Source organism: Colias eurytheme, chromosome 1 (assembly GCF_061535395.1).
Source record: "Colias eurytheme isolate Ceu_HAF_F1 chromosome 1, ilColEury1 Martin Lab GWU primary, whole genome shotgun sequence".
Lineage (NCBI taxonomy): Eukaryota > Metazoa > Arthropoda > Insecta > Lepidoptera > Pieridae > Colias > Colias eurytheme.
The window spans coordinates 14,415,970-14,430,633 of record NC_142980.1 but is presented as its reverse complement, the minus strand read 5'-3'; the positions used below and the strand labels follow the sequence as shown (position 1 = coordinate 14,430,633).

The window sequence follows — 14,664 nt, the reverse complement described above, 5'->3', positions numbered from 1 at the left end:
AAATAAAAACTGACCGTAACCGTTAGAATGTGGAGTCAAGCCTGGCCAAAAAATGTGTATGGATTTTTAGATAAATAAATCAACTGAGTGGCAATGATTTTTGGAATCATATTTTAATGCTTCTTAAAATCTATTCATTTAACACTCCTTATACTCATTGTTGATTGTGCATTTTCCAACCTACTTAATTTACCTTCATATTGAGTTAGGATGCAAGTACAGAGAACATAGGTCATTCGACCAGGCATAACTCGCCTAATCCATTTGGGGACTTACACGTTAGACAAATACATAGCAAATCGAATTTGTTTGTGTACCTCACGGACCTTGGCATACGGCCAGATGATTTGAGAGTCTTGCGCAAACAGCACATGAGGCCAAACGTGCAACTTATTATGTCTATGTCGTATTCATTCAACTATAACAATGTTTTCTGAGGATGTGGCGAATGACCAGCTGAAGGTTCATATTGTGGATAGGACGTCACAATTTTATTGTTTACTGACCATGATACTGATGTATAGTATAGCCTTCAGTTCAAAAAAGCGTTAGAGAAAATAGGGATAATGCCGTCCTCGTCCTAGGCATCCCCTCTGCTAAGTTCTGAACAGTAAAAATGGTTGAACTAGAAACATAATTTAGTTCAAGTTTTTGGGAACAACGAAATGTTAGAATAGAAACGACGATCATTTAAAAATAAAACAGGTCAAGTTTGATGACACTTCTGAGCAAAATCTCAAGAACTGTTAAAATGAGTGAACTTTTACAATTCTTCTCTCTGTGAACCGTAGTTTCTAAATAACCGAATTGCTGTACATTTTCTGCACAAAAAGCATTTTTATGTTCATTCATCTGCAACCAGAAAAGTGAATTTAGAACGTCCAGTGACAAAAACAAAAACCAATTATACTCGTAGCGTGGTATTGCTCCACCTAATATGTAGAATCCATTAAGGTCAAGTTTATAGAAAGCTTTAATCCTTTTTGTGTCTGCTTTATGCCAATATACCACCATATACAATATATAGCCTATATTATGACACCAACATGCACCCATTCTAGGATTTAACAATTGACAATGATGTCAGGTCAACAGGATGGTGGACGCACCGGCACAATCATTTTTTGCTCGACCCTGAATCCATAGTTATTATCATCAGAATAGACTATCCCACCCGCCCCTGACATATCAATTTGACCTCCCCGATACAGAAATAATTGAACCCCCCCACGTCGACCACAGCAGGGTCATAACTAAAAGCTTTTCTATGTTAATTATTCCAAAATCCAGATATCTATTTTCCAATATTGATGCCGATCTTGATTTAACTTAGTACCTATATTTGATTTAGAAATGGTTTCGTAATATTTTCTTAGAATTATCTGGAAAATAGATAATAAGTAAAGCACTCATTAGCGGATAGTTCTTACAACAATGTTGTCTAAGAGACGCGCGTGGGAAGACAAAAGCCTGGAGAAATGGACGTCACTCCGGGTATGCTTGTCAAATGATAAACAATAGTGGATACGATCTATTATATTACAAAAAGATTTTAGAAAAGACTATGTAGTTATGATGTATATATACAAAATTTTATTAATTTTTAAACATCAATTTTATTCCTAGAAATGGTAGGCTGTAGGTATTCATCGATTTCTAAATTCATATATCCTACCAAAGCCAATCATCGCTGTTATGATTGGCAATTTAATGTAATGAAATCCACATTAGGTAATATTCTCATCTAATATTATAAACTATAAAATGTATAAAGCTTGCTTGTTATTAAGCTCCTTTGAAGTTATCGTTCGGACCTTGGTCGGTCACAATAATCTTGACGGTTGCAAAAAGTGGCGTGGGAATCAACTCGCGGCGCCGCGGGGCAAACGCTAAGTCACTAATACAAAGGCGCTATTCCGTAATATTCTACCTGAAGGCTGAATAATAAAGCTTTCAGGTGCACTCTCATTACATGATTCTCGGAACGCCAACTCCATTTTCAGCTTTACACGTGCAGGCCTTGTGAAAGGCTTTATGTAATTCGCTTTGACCGGCACATCCTCTGTGTTCGATTGAATTTCCATGAAATTGTTTTAGCATTTACAGAGATCGATCGGACGTGAACTTGACATTCAATTATACTGTCCCCTTTGTGTTGCAGTATATTAAAATGCTATATGCAATACCCGGTTTTGCTTGCGAGTTTAAAAAATATATTAATATGTATATCAAATTTATTTTAACTAAACAGAGTAGAAATTATCTATGTATTTTAAGTACTTTAGAGCCCATCACTTTCCATCCTGCATACCTATAATTTACAATAATAATATTCCATTTTTGAGGATCTCACAACTTCAATGCGTGGGTGTAGAACCAAGGGGTACGGGGTACCTACTAGATTTTAACCTTTAGAATCTAATAAAATGAATTCCGTACTGACATTGCACTTTAGTTGTCTTCTAGCTATCTGTGAAACGGAGACACGAGGCTTTATTTAATTATACTTTTTGTAGAATTTAAATGTAAGATAGAAACGGGAATTTTGTAAATTATGCACGTGTAGATTGTACTTAGAAATCACAAAGCTGAATTTCTCATTATTCGTATTTTATGTTGTATTTTCTAAGTATAATAATATATTTATTTAGATAGGAATGCTGACACAAGGTGGTATATATCCTACTACTCTGTAGTTTCGTATCCTTTGCTTCTCACTAATGGATGTCCTCATACCAATCTTTAAAATAATATCTAGAATGCCACATTTTCGGAAATTCGTGGAGACGACTTACATCGTCATTTTATAACGTACCTTTTATTTAAATTTATTTCACTACGCATATAATATTATACCTATTGGTATGCCAATAATATATGTACCTACATATACGTGTAGGTATGGGTTTTCATTTCCCGTCAAATACCATCAATGTTAAAGAGCAGTGCAAAGGCATCAATGTTAAAGAGCCAAACGTCAAAACGCAATGGAATAGAATCCGCTAGCGATACTAATTGTCATATGCGTACGATATTTCGCTAAGGATTTGTTCACCCTACCAACGACGAAGACGACCACAAACAAAATTTTCATCCAGTCGCAATTTAACAAAATTGTGAAAAACACACTTAAAAATAAAATATTAAAATTGTCATGAGCATATGTCAATAATTTAGCGATAGCAGTTTCTATTCCTTAGCGTTTGTTCTATTCTCTGCCATTAGTCTCGGCCTGCTGATCAATTAATAATCGGCTCTACAAGCTGTAACATCAATAGGTCGTGTTAAATCTATACAAACATATCACTTGAACGACATATCTAAATAATCGTAAATTTCCCAACCCCATAAAAGCGATGTTCAAAATCTATTTGAAGGCGGTTGAACGAACTTTGAATCTCGGTACCTTATGTGTCTTTATAACCGCGGCGTTACTATTTAAAAGCGAAAGAATTTAATGAAGACATTAAGTCCGGGCTTTGAAGAAAACGTACATGAGTATACGGTTGCAGGTTTATGATATAACGTTTGAAAGAGGTTAGGATTATGCAAGAAAATATTATGACTTCCACGGAATTTAATATGTGGATTTTTAGCTTTTGTAGTTTCGGAAAATGTGTATGCGCGCGATTTTATGTTGTTTAGTGTGAAATTTTTATTAATTTTACATTGAATAATACCTAACTACGAGAAAGAATATTTTAGGGTATTAAAAATAATGATGTTGTGAGAAAGCTATTTGGTGTATGATAAAAATATTTTGTAAGCTCTATTAGGCGGCGTATGTTTACTTTGAAATCGTTCATATGGAACTAAATAAGCATGTACTAAAGTGATATATTTCTCCATAATTGCTATCATTATTCATTCGGTAACAAGGACGACAACAAGGTGAAGGGTGTTATTGAAGCTTCTTGATTAATTTATTCCAAGAAATTGAATTTCAATAATAATTGTCTTATGTCTAGGCATTTCTGATAATAGTTTAATATTTAATTTGATCGAAAGTATTTACTTAGAAGGGATAAAAGATCAATTTACAGCATCACAATTTTCACGCTTATAATATTCAGGGTTGCCTGGAAGAGATTGCTTTTAAGCAATATGACCGCCTTTTCGTACCTATTAGTTTATTTTTTTCGTATTTTCTCTCCTTAGGAAGCTTCCTTCTTACTTGTGCCTCAACAAAAGCGTTAAAAAATTAGCCGAATTATCGACCCGTTCTCGAGTTTTACGCTTAGTAACACATTTGGCGTTTTACTTTTATATATAACTAGAGGTCCGCCCCGGCTTCGCCCGTGACCCCGTGGTACATATTTCGCAATAAAAGGTAGCCTATGTCCTTTCTCGGGTATCAAAATATCTTCATACCAAATTTCATGCAAATTGGTTCAGTAGTTTAGGCGTGATTGAGTAACAGATAGACAGACAGAGTTACTTTCGAATTTATAATATTAGTATGGATTTGCTAAAATAGGTAATAAAAAACGCGAATATAGGTACATAGTTATAGAGACAGTATTAGAATATTAGAATATTGATTTTCGCGTAGGTAGGTAATTGAATATAAATGCTGGGGAAGGATTTAAAATGCAATTTTAGACCCTGATTGGGAACTCGTGGATGGGGGGTGAAAATAAATGAATTAGGCCCCTAAGGGGGCTGTGTATGAAAACAAACTGGGTGATATGGATAGTTTATTCTTTATTGGGTTTATGTGTAGGATATAAAATTTTAGGTTTTAATATATTACGTAAATAGTTACGAATGATATTTTTTTAATGTTGTTTCTGCACGAAAAATTTAACAAATTAATTCAATATTAATATTTTTTGATAATTTTGATGAATAAAATAAAGATGATTTTATGTAATTTGTGTTTTCTTCTTTGCAGGTCCCTTATTGAAAACTTTATATTAAAGAAAACATCGTAATCATTGTGCCACTGTTTAAAAAAAATACACACCAAATTTTTTTCGCTAAAATACAAAAAATAAAGACAAGATTCGTTACAAATTAGCGAACAATACTTTTATTTATAACATACTAGACGAAATTGGGTTTGGCCACGGCATTGGCGCCTCAGCGGCGATTATTTTTAGCTAACTTTAAATGACGTGTACTGTATGGGACCTAGTTTAATTTAAAGAATATGGTTATTATATTAAAGTAAAATAAATATCTTACCGTTTTTATAATTTTAAGTTAGAATGAAAATATATTAAAGAGATGATACAAATAATACACAAATTGAATTATTGATTAAAAGTAGTAGATATCTATCAAATGAGTATAGGATGGTCATGATGATGAGGAAAGGGAAAAAAAGGATCGGTCATAATAAAATGTGCAAAAAATGCCATAATTCATATTTGATGAGATTTTTTTTTAATATTGCGAATACAATAATCAATCTGGAAAAAGGTGAATATAATATTTTATAAAAAAAATAATAAATAAGGTTCTCAATTGATATAGCTCGATCAGCAACGTAAGTAATATTATATTGAAAATCGTCATAGTGTTATACAATATATATATATACCATTCAAGAGATATTGTGTTCTCACTTCTCGAAAAATGACGAGAGACTGAATCGGGCAAGTTACGCCATTTTGTTTCATACTACATACCGCATACCACAAACGTCACCGAAAAACATTAAAAAACAAAATTGTAACATTATTTTAATATTCTTAAAAAAAGAAAAAGAGTTTTTCCTTCATCTATTTCCTATATCTCGCTGAGCAATATGCACTTGGAGGTCGTAAAACATGGTGGGTATTTGAAGATTTAGTAAGTACAATCATCATCAAGAATTATCGTTGGCAGCAAATCTTACTTTTTTTATATCCCATTGACGGTAGTTTCAACTATAGCCAGAAATTCGACAGCCCACTTTAAGCTGAATTATGTAAATAATCAATTAGAATAATATACTACTTTATATTGTAAGTGTAAAGTGAAAAAGTGAAGTCCCATGTCCCCTAGTGGGGTAAGGGGCAGATGCATTATACATCTGTTTAACTGATCGATTTATTTAGGAACAAGTAGGTGATCTGCCTTCTATGTCCTACCAGACCGACACATTTTTTTTTCTTCGTCTCGACCGGGAATCCAACCCAGGACCCCTCGGTGCTCGCGCGCTCACGTTCACGCGTCAACCGCTGTACCAAGGAGGCGGTCAAGGTTATATTGTAGGTAATATTTTAAAATTTAATCCGTCAGTAAAATAGTTTTGCATAATAAATAGCAAACATACGGACGACGGATATGAAAAATATTACTAGACGTATTCCAATTTTCCCCGGTTCCGAGGAGCCTGTAATTGTATTGCACTGCAAAGTTATTCCAGGAAAATAGAATTCACTGCCAAAGGTTAAAGGTCACATGGATATCGGAATGAAATATCGAAGGTTGACTAATCGATGTTTGGTTAGGCGTGTGCTTACCTTACGGTTATTTTTGCATTTTAAAGACAACCTGATTATTTTATGCGATACTAGCAATGAACTCGGCTTTACCTGTGGTGTTCGAAATTGGTCATACCAACTGATTGCTTGAGCCCGCGCCCCGCACGACACTTCTGATGATCTTCATACGATCATATGTCCTGTTATATAATTTAATGTGTCTGATTATATAAAGGACATACAGACAGGCATTCATTTTATAAATATATAGATTTGTTTAAGCGACAACTTAGCGACAAGCAAGAAAATCCTACTTTTGTATATAAATTAGAAAGCTAGAATTGGAACACTATCGCCAATATCCTTTTTTTTTGAAGTCGGTTAAAAACATACATTAAAATTTGAGCCAACTTTTGGCTTACAATGTTAGAGGTTAACCAACCAATATTCCAATTTCCAATGGTTCCCAACTCCCTATAAGTACTTTACGAATAATAAAGTTTTCCCATTGTCCTGTTCGGAATATTTTGAACAAATATAAAAATTTGAGACATTAGGAGTAAAATACTTTAGTTTCTTTTTTTTAATACATATTTTTTTTTACTTCCACATATTTTTCTAAGAATTTAAAATTGTTTAAAAACTTTGTTATTTTATTGGTATTATGAACGGACATGATGCGATAGAAACACAATAGAAGGATGTGCATTCGACCGTTCATCGTATATCCGGATTTAACAAAGTATTGTTGGAAACACTGGCTTTCATGATATTAAAAGGTTTATAGAGAAAATGTTAAAAAAAATTTTTGAGAAAAAATGTTTTTCATATTTAATGAGGTCGGAGAAAATTCAAACGGTCAAATATCTATTTTAATTTTAATGATGATTGTTTTATGCGATTACTGAAGTACTATGAAAATAAAAGAACGTAGAATGTAGGTAAAGTTCAATAATAAGATGTTGTAGTTAAGTTCCGTTCAAAAGATAAAATAAACAAGTGAAGGCGTAAATTATGTACGCATTGATAATAATAATAGACACTAATATAAATAGATTTTGGATTCAATTTTGGCGGAAGACAATTGCCGTGTGTGAACAATGACAGAAGATTTACTGACGGTCAATATAACACGTTAGCTTACGTGCGATTTATTTTTACATATGACTTCTTCGTTATATATTTAAAAAGAAAATGTGAAACTCATTACCTAGATAGGTACATATTTTTAGAAATTGTAGTTAAACTAATTTAAAAATCATATTAAGTATCTTGATTTCAATCATAATTCATATTATCTTGGCTCAGTGGCGTGCCATGACTGAGGCCTATGTCCAGCAGTGGACAAGTGTAGGCTGACAATGATGATGATGATGATGATTATATTGATTATGCACTAAGCTATAAATCTTAATAACACCCTTAATACCAAGGTATCTCTCTAGTCTCTACTATCTTATGTTATCTTATGTTACTCGGAACGCTAAACCCTTCTATATACCCGCCACTCGCTTATGTATTTCTTATAATAACCCAGTATATAGGTTATGCCGACTATAAGAAAAATCTTATATATAAAAATGAATCGCAAAATGTGTTGGTAAGCGCATAACTCGAGAACGGCTGAACCGATTTCGATAATTCTTTTTTTATTATATTCCTTGAAGTACGAGGATGGTTTTTATGTAGAGAAAACGTAAATATGTACCACGGGCGAAGCCGGGGCGGACCGCTAGTAGTTAATAAAGATAACACTATTGACATATTTTCAAATAGTCTAGCCAGTTTTTGTCGCTTAGTACTTACTGCTCTGCGTAGCACCTGAAGCATACGGATTTATGTCGAATCTTGTTATGATAATTATTAATTACCTATATCTTTTATTGTATTTTTTATTGTTGTGGTAACAGTATTTTTAATTGTTTTAACATCTTTCACACTAAACATTTGTGTATCCATAGATTAGGCTTATACATAGAACGTTATTAACTGTACTTGAATAATTTGTTTGTTATATTGTTGTATAAGCTGTTTGGAGACTAATAAAATAAAATAAAAATAAAATAAATAAAATAAATAAATAAATAAATAAAGGTTCCTCACTCAGTCGCCCTAGACTCCGGCCGTCTGGCCACTCAGCCGGAGTTTTTTTTCACACCGCCGCGAGGCGAGATACTTGCCCCCCCAATCAAATAAATAAAATATCTATTTGTGTTTACTCCAAAATAATAGTAACTGCCAACGATCATCTGACCATTATATAAATTGATACTTGCGTTAGTAACGCAAAATTTATCAAAATAATTCAAGAATATCAAAAATATTATAATAAATAAAAAAAAGTCGTTCGTGTATTGAATGCTTTGCACATGCATAAGGCTTCATCGATCGCTCCCGGGAGCCATTGCTTGTATCTAGCCCGGGGCCCCGCTCCGAGCGCTTGAACCTACGTAATATCCTAAAGGTCACGGTTTACAAGAGCTCTTTCTATCCGATATTAAAAATTTCTAGCTGATATTATAATCTGCAATTCAATTATGAAAAAATATCTGCCTCGTGCCTCGTATGAACACGTGAGTGCCTGATGTTTTCGTGTTGGATTATGGTTCAGACAAATAATATAGGTATGTAAAAGGAGTTTATGAGTAAATAATGTTAAATCGTTATTAGAAAATTTATTTTTTTAACTTATTTAGATTGTCAGTTGTCATTGTACAGTGTTACTGTTAGTACCGTTAAGCTACTATTATGTATTCTGTGGTATTAGTAGATTTTCCCGGTGCATAAGGTAATTCATACTAATATTATAAATGGGAAAGTAACTCTGTCTGTCTGTCTGTTACTCCATCACGCCTAACCTACTGAACCAATTTGCATGAAATTTGGTATAGAGATATTTTGATACCCTAGAAGGGACATAGGCTACTTTTTACCCCGCGAGGAGGATAGGTTTTATTCAGGAAATCCCACGGGAACGGGAACTATGCGGATTTTTCTTTGACTGCGCGGGCGAAGCTGCGGGTTGAAAGCTAGTTGTAAATAAGCAACTAAATAGGTACTAAAATTATGAATTGTATCAGAATATTTATCTGGTGGAAACAAGGATGATCATTTTCTATATATAAATAAGTATTTGGTTAATAATACATGGACAGTAACAACAACCTGTTGGCTGTTGAGTATAACTGCTAGACTAGGCAGAAACACATTCCGGGATTTTAATACTTATGTAGCCTATAAGCTATGTATTAAGTATAGAGTTATAAGCCTATTATACTATACCTATAAGCCTATAGGTAATTAAAATGTCAATTAATATTCATAAATATTATAAATTGTTTATATTTACTAGTCCTTTAACATCGCATGAAATATATTACATGCTAATTAAAACTATACAAAATGAAGGAAACCCGCGTAATCAAAACAAACATCGGGCAAGTTGCGTGCAGACCCATAAATACACAGCAATTCCCTCATAAAGTCTGAAACATTTAACGGCTTCTCCGTAACAACGGGAAGGAAATTGTTTTGTTAACATAAAAACGGACATCACAGAGCTTTAAAATATTCGCCCTATATACATCACGGATATAGCAATGGTCTATTGCGCAAAGTTGATTTTAATTTTTACCGGCGGCGTATTGCTGTCGGATATAGAAATAAATGTGCGACGTCAATCATAGGTAGGTTTTAGATTGTGATTTTCGGAAAGTTCGTCAATTATAGTTTTAAAAAAGCACAATGTTGCTGTAAAAAGTCTATATGAAATACATGAATTTGGTATCTAGTATAATGTTTAACTTCATATTGTTACTAATTGATAGATATCTGTTATGTTAATTTCCACAATCCATTTAATTACGAATGTTCGAGATTACTTTTATTAGCGTTAACTACTATTAGTTAATTATTTTGTGCTTTTATAATGAAACATCACTACCCAGTAGGTATAAAATAAAGTCGCTTCGCTCTGTCTGTGTGTCTGTCCCCATTCTCCTCTAAAACTACGCAACGGATTTTGATACGGAAACAAAACGGATATTGAAACGTTGTATTATTTAAGGCGTTACCCGGCAATTTCGACTATGTTCAACCTCTATAAAGTCTGGTACAACATAAAGCACAATACCGAAAAAAATATATAAAATAGGATGGTCTTTGATCTTTAATTGCTCGCGAGGAATTTTTTCCAAAGTTAATAGATTTCTAGAAAAAAAATGTGCCGTGGTCATCGATTTTTCCGCAAATACTCTATAAACTTCGTAACCTGCTGACTTAGAGCTCTGAAAATTTTATGTTTAATAAATTATCAGTTACACAACAGTCCCTGACGAGGATTTTTTGTTTCACTGATTGGTATCTTTTTAAATACAAAATGCGAGGAAAAAAGAAGGTGCAGCGGGAGAGGTTTGAGATCCGTCAAGTATGGTCAAGGTTATTAGCGCATGTATAAGCCTTAATAATAAAGTACCTACCTTACATGTTTGATAAAAAAATAAACTGAACAAATATATATTTATAGGTATATTTCAATAGAATCTGTTGAATAGAGTATAGACGAACCCAAGCTCCGAATATTATCGATCTAACGCTCTCGAGATTCTATAAATATTTCTGTTTTTTTCAGATTTTTCCTCTTATTTGTAACCGTGTTCGTTTGAAGATGATTTATTTGTATTATTGCTGATATTTTTCCATAAATGCCAGATATTTCCAGTACAATATTCCATTATAGTTGATATCAGAGGGATTATAGCCATTAGCGATGTTACAATTTTCTCATTTGCTTTTTATCATATATTTTCTTAATACCCAATTAGGGAAGTTAAAGAAGCTTAGATAAGAAAGTAACAAAAAAATAACGATTTGAAATGTTTATTTATATACAATACTAGCTTCTCATCCGCGGCTTCGGTTGCGTCGTCAAAGATAAACCCAAATAGTTCCCGTTTCTTAAGGATTTCCTGGATAAAACCTATCCTATATCGTTTCTCATTTCTCAAACTATATATCTGTCCCTAATTTTATCCAAATCAGTTCAGTGGTGCATGAAGAAATTACAGACATCTAGTGCTTTCGCATTTGTTACAGTTAGGATAATAATTTTAAACAAATTGAATGAATGGATGAATTTACATGCTTATTATTACTAATCTAAATACTTTTGACAGGAGTCGTGCGGGAGCGACACTAGACGACCGCTTCAAGACGTCAGTGGACGCGGGCGGCGTGCGCCTGACCGTCTCCGCTGCTCGCACGGGTGACAGCGGCGTGTACACCCTACAAGTACGTACTTTTCTACCGACTTCAAAATCGGAGGTTCTCAGGTCAATTATTGACGATGTATATAAATTTTTTAATGCTTGTTAGCTCGCAACTTTCGCCTAGGTGAACCGATTATTTATTGATGTATATTTTTTAATTTGCTTATTCCAGTTCAACCATACGGTGATTTTGACGGAAGGTGATTTTCTTCTTCTATTCTCATAGGAATGTTTTATTCCTTTATTTTGTGTGAGATATTTGTCTCGATGAATGGACTATCCAACACAATATTTTTTCACCAAAATTTCCATAAGCTCGCTCGAGCAGCAACGTCTCTAATATAATTGACTACTCTATAGAGACCTACGCTATTCTAATTCCGATAATACCCTTATACCCACTCGTAAAACGAATATTACGATATTTAATTAAAATAAAATTGGTTTCGAATATATTTATTTGCCCCCTCAAATTTTCCGCCATATAAAACCTACTGATCAATAATTAAAACAACGTAGCAATGATCTAGTGATGTCCTAGTGTACTAGATTTGATGGCAATCTACTAGACTGATATCAGACTCTTTGATTGACGTTTGAAGATGTTCCAATATGCTATTTAGAGATATATGTACGAACAGGCTGGCAGAGGATATTAGTTTTTCAATCATAGATAGTATTTTTACATTAGAAGCTGTAATACGCAGAATCGCTCGCGTGGTACCAGGGTTAAAAGTAGCGGAAGTTCTACTCAAGACTATCTCTGTAAGAGATTACATACAGATTATTTTTTCTTAGAGTCTTTTTTTACGTAAATTAAGAACAAGCTATAGGTATAGGTCATATTCCAAATTTTCGGGCATATAATAATATTAAATATTTAGAAATATTTAGTTAGATTACAATTTTATAAAGAAAAAAACATTATAAATACTCCTTCATCTAAACACTGAAGCTAGCACACGTAGCTTTTCTTTGTTCGCTGTAAATCAAATTTGAAATGCGCCGTGCACGTGAGAGTAAAATGTAACAGTAGGTAATTGCATTGCTTGCATTTGCTCGACGGTACATCTAATAGGAAGAGTGGATTCCGACGTACTGAATCTTTTTAAAATATAATGCAAATACTGATTTAAAGAACATTTGCTGGTCATATTATATCTAATACTGAAGGTAGAATTCGTTATCTACACTTTTACACGTGTTGGAAACTTTAATGCTTTCAAATATCAGACATTCTTCATGCTATTGAAAATACATACGAATATGTTACAATACCGTGTATAAAAGATTCTTCGAAACTTGAAGTTACAATACAAAATTTGCATGAAAAGTGAACTATGCGATGCGTATCTCACAACTGAGCAAACTATTTTCCCACTGGGGAATACACGTGGAATCTGTGTTGATGACATTGAAAGGACAAAAATAATACACGCTTTTGAGAGCCTCAATACTGTAATGTATTGAAACCGCAACACGTGATCGCTGCGGTTTACATTTATCTGGAATAATGCAGATACCAATCGGAATAATTGATTATTTCGGTCGTGTTTGCTTTTCATTACATAAAGGTTAATCCAATATTCGTTGTTAATTTTGATACATATTATTTATTTCTTCTTATGTTGTACGGAAAGTTCTTACTTTTATTGTAGCAAAACAAACTTTTTCTTTTCGTACAAACAATTTTTTTAAATCTAACTAATATTATAGCTAAATGCGAAAGCGTGTTAGATTTTTTGTACTTATCTCTTTCACGTTACAACGGATTGATTTACAAATATGATTTTTATTTGAAGGCAGCTTAGAGCGAGGTAAAGGCTATATTTATCGCTTTGTAACAGAAAATTTCTCTGGAACTTTCCTTTGAGTAGGCGGACGAAGGGGCGGAAACCCACGGCAGTGAGTGGAAAGCTTATAAAAGACGTAAATAATTGAACTGTTAATTAAAAATAAATAACATGGCTTGTTCCCAGGCAAGCAATGCTGCTGGTAAGGACTCGACCCGGGTCACACTGGAGGTATCCCCGGACGAAATGCCGACGGGAGACGATCCGCCGACCTTCTTGCGGCGGCTACAGGACCTGACCGTGAAGGTTGGCACCAGGACTAGGTTCCTTGTTGAGATCGTCAGCTCTACTGAGTGCAAGGTGGGTATTACGTCGCTATTTGTAACAATTAGAATATAATATGTTCGAAATATTATGTTGCTATGGTAGATATTCATGACTACCGGTTGGCTTGGTTGGTAGTGGCCCTGCCTTCCAAACCAGAGGTCGTGGGTTCGATTCCCACCCGGGGCAAATATTTGTGTGATGAACATAGATGTTTGCTTGTAATATTGCTATTAGACCCAAAAAAACCATTACGGAAATCGTTTTACAGATTGTAAAGTAAACGCTTTCTTTTACATTATTCAGTGAATAATTAATAGTTGTGTTGCATTTTACCGCGCACGAAATCGTTTTACTGGAGGTCACCGTGCCAGGAGAATCCCATGAGTAATTACTTTATACTATCATAAGAAATTATTATTTCCCTTGCGTGTTAGTTTTTCAAAGATAATTGTAACTTGCAAAGATTATTCTGTGAAATAAATAGATGTGTGGTCTAATATTGTACTAATAAGATCTGTAAATACTGTTTTGAGTGTTTAGTATCGTGACATCCTGATTTTTCTTTTATTAATCATTAGATACATTAATTTTTACATAGTCAAACAAAACAAATTATATATATTACATTATAATATATTATAATTACCCATAATATTACAAAATAAATATTTCACTCTTTTAATTTACATTTAGTGTGACATAAGTAGATAGTTAAAACACAATTATGAAACGCTTTATTATTACATTCTAATCATTTAAAGCTAATAAATTATAATTTTATGGCCTTGTGACAGAAGCTTTTATGGATGATGCTTAAAATTTTTTTTTATTGTAATCAGTGGCACGAAGTTGTAATTTTAAATA

General features: G+C 33.4%; 1 protein-coding gene across 1 annotated transcript in view; it reads left to right on the top strand.

Moving 5' to 3' along the window:
• Positions 1-14,664, top strand: part of LOC149911372 (uncharacterized) — a 55,006-nt gene that overhangs the window by 8,039 nt on the left and 32,303 nt on the right. The window contains exons 2-3 of the mRNA XM_090120514.1: positions 11,588-11,702; positions 13,660-13,833. Of these exons, the coding sequence (XP_089976640.1) occupies positions 11,588-11,702; positions 13,660-13,833 (289 nt within the window). The remainder of the gene's footprint in view (positions 1-11,587; positions 11,703-13,659; positions 13,834-14,664) is intronic.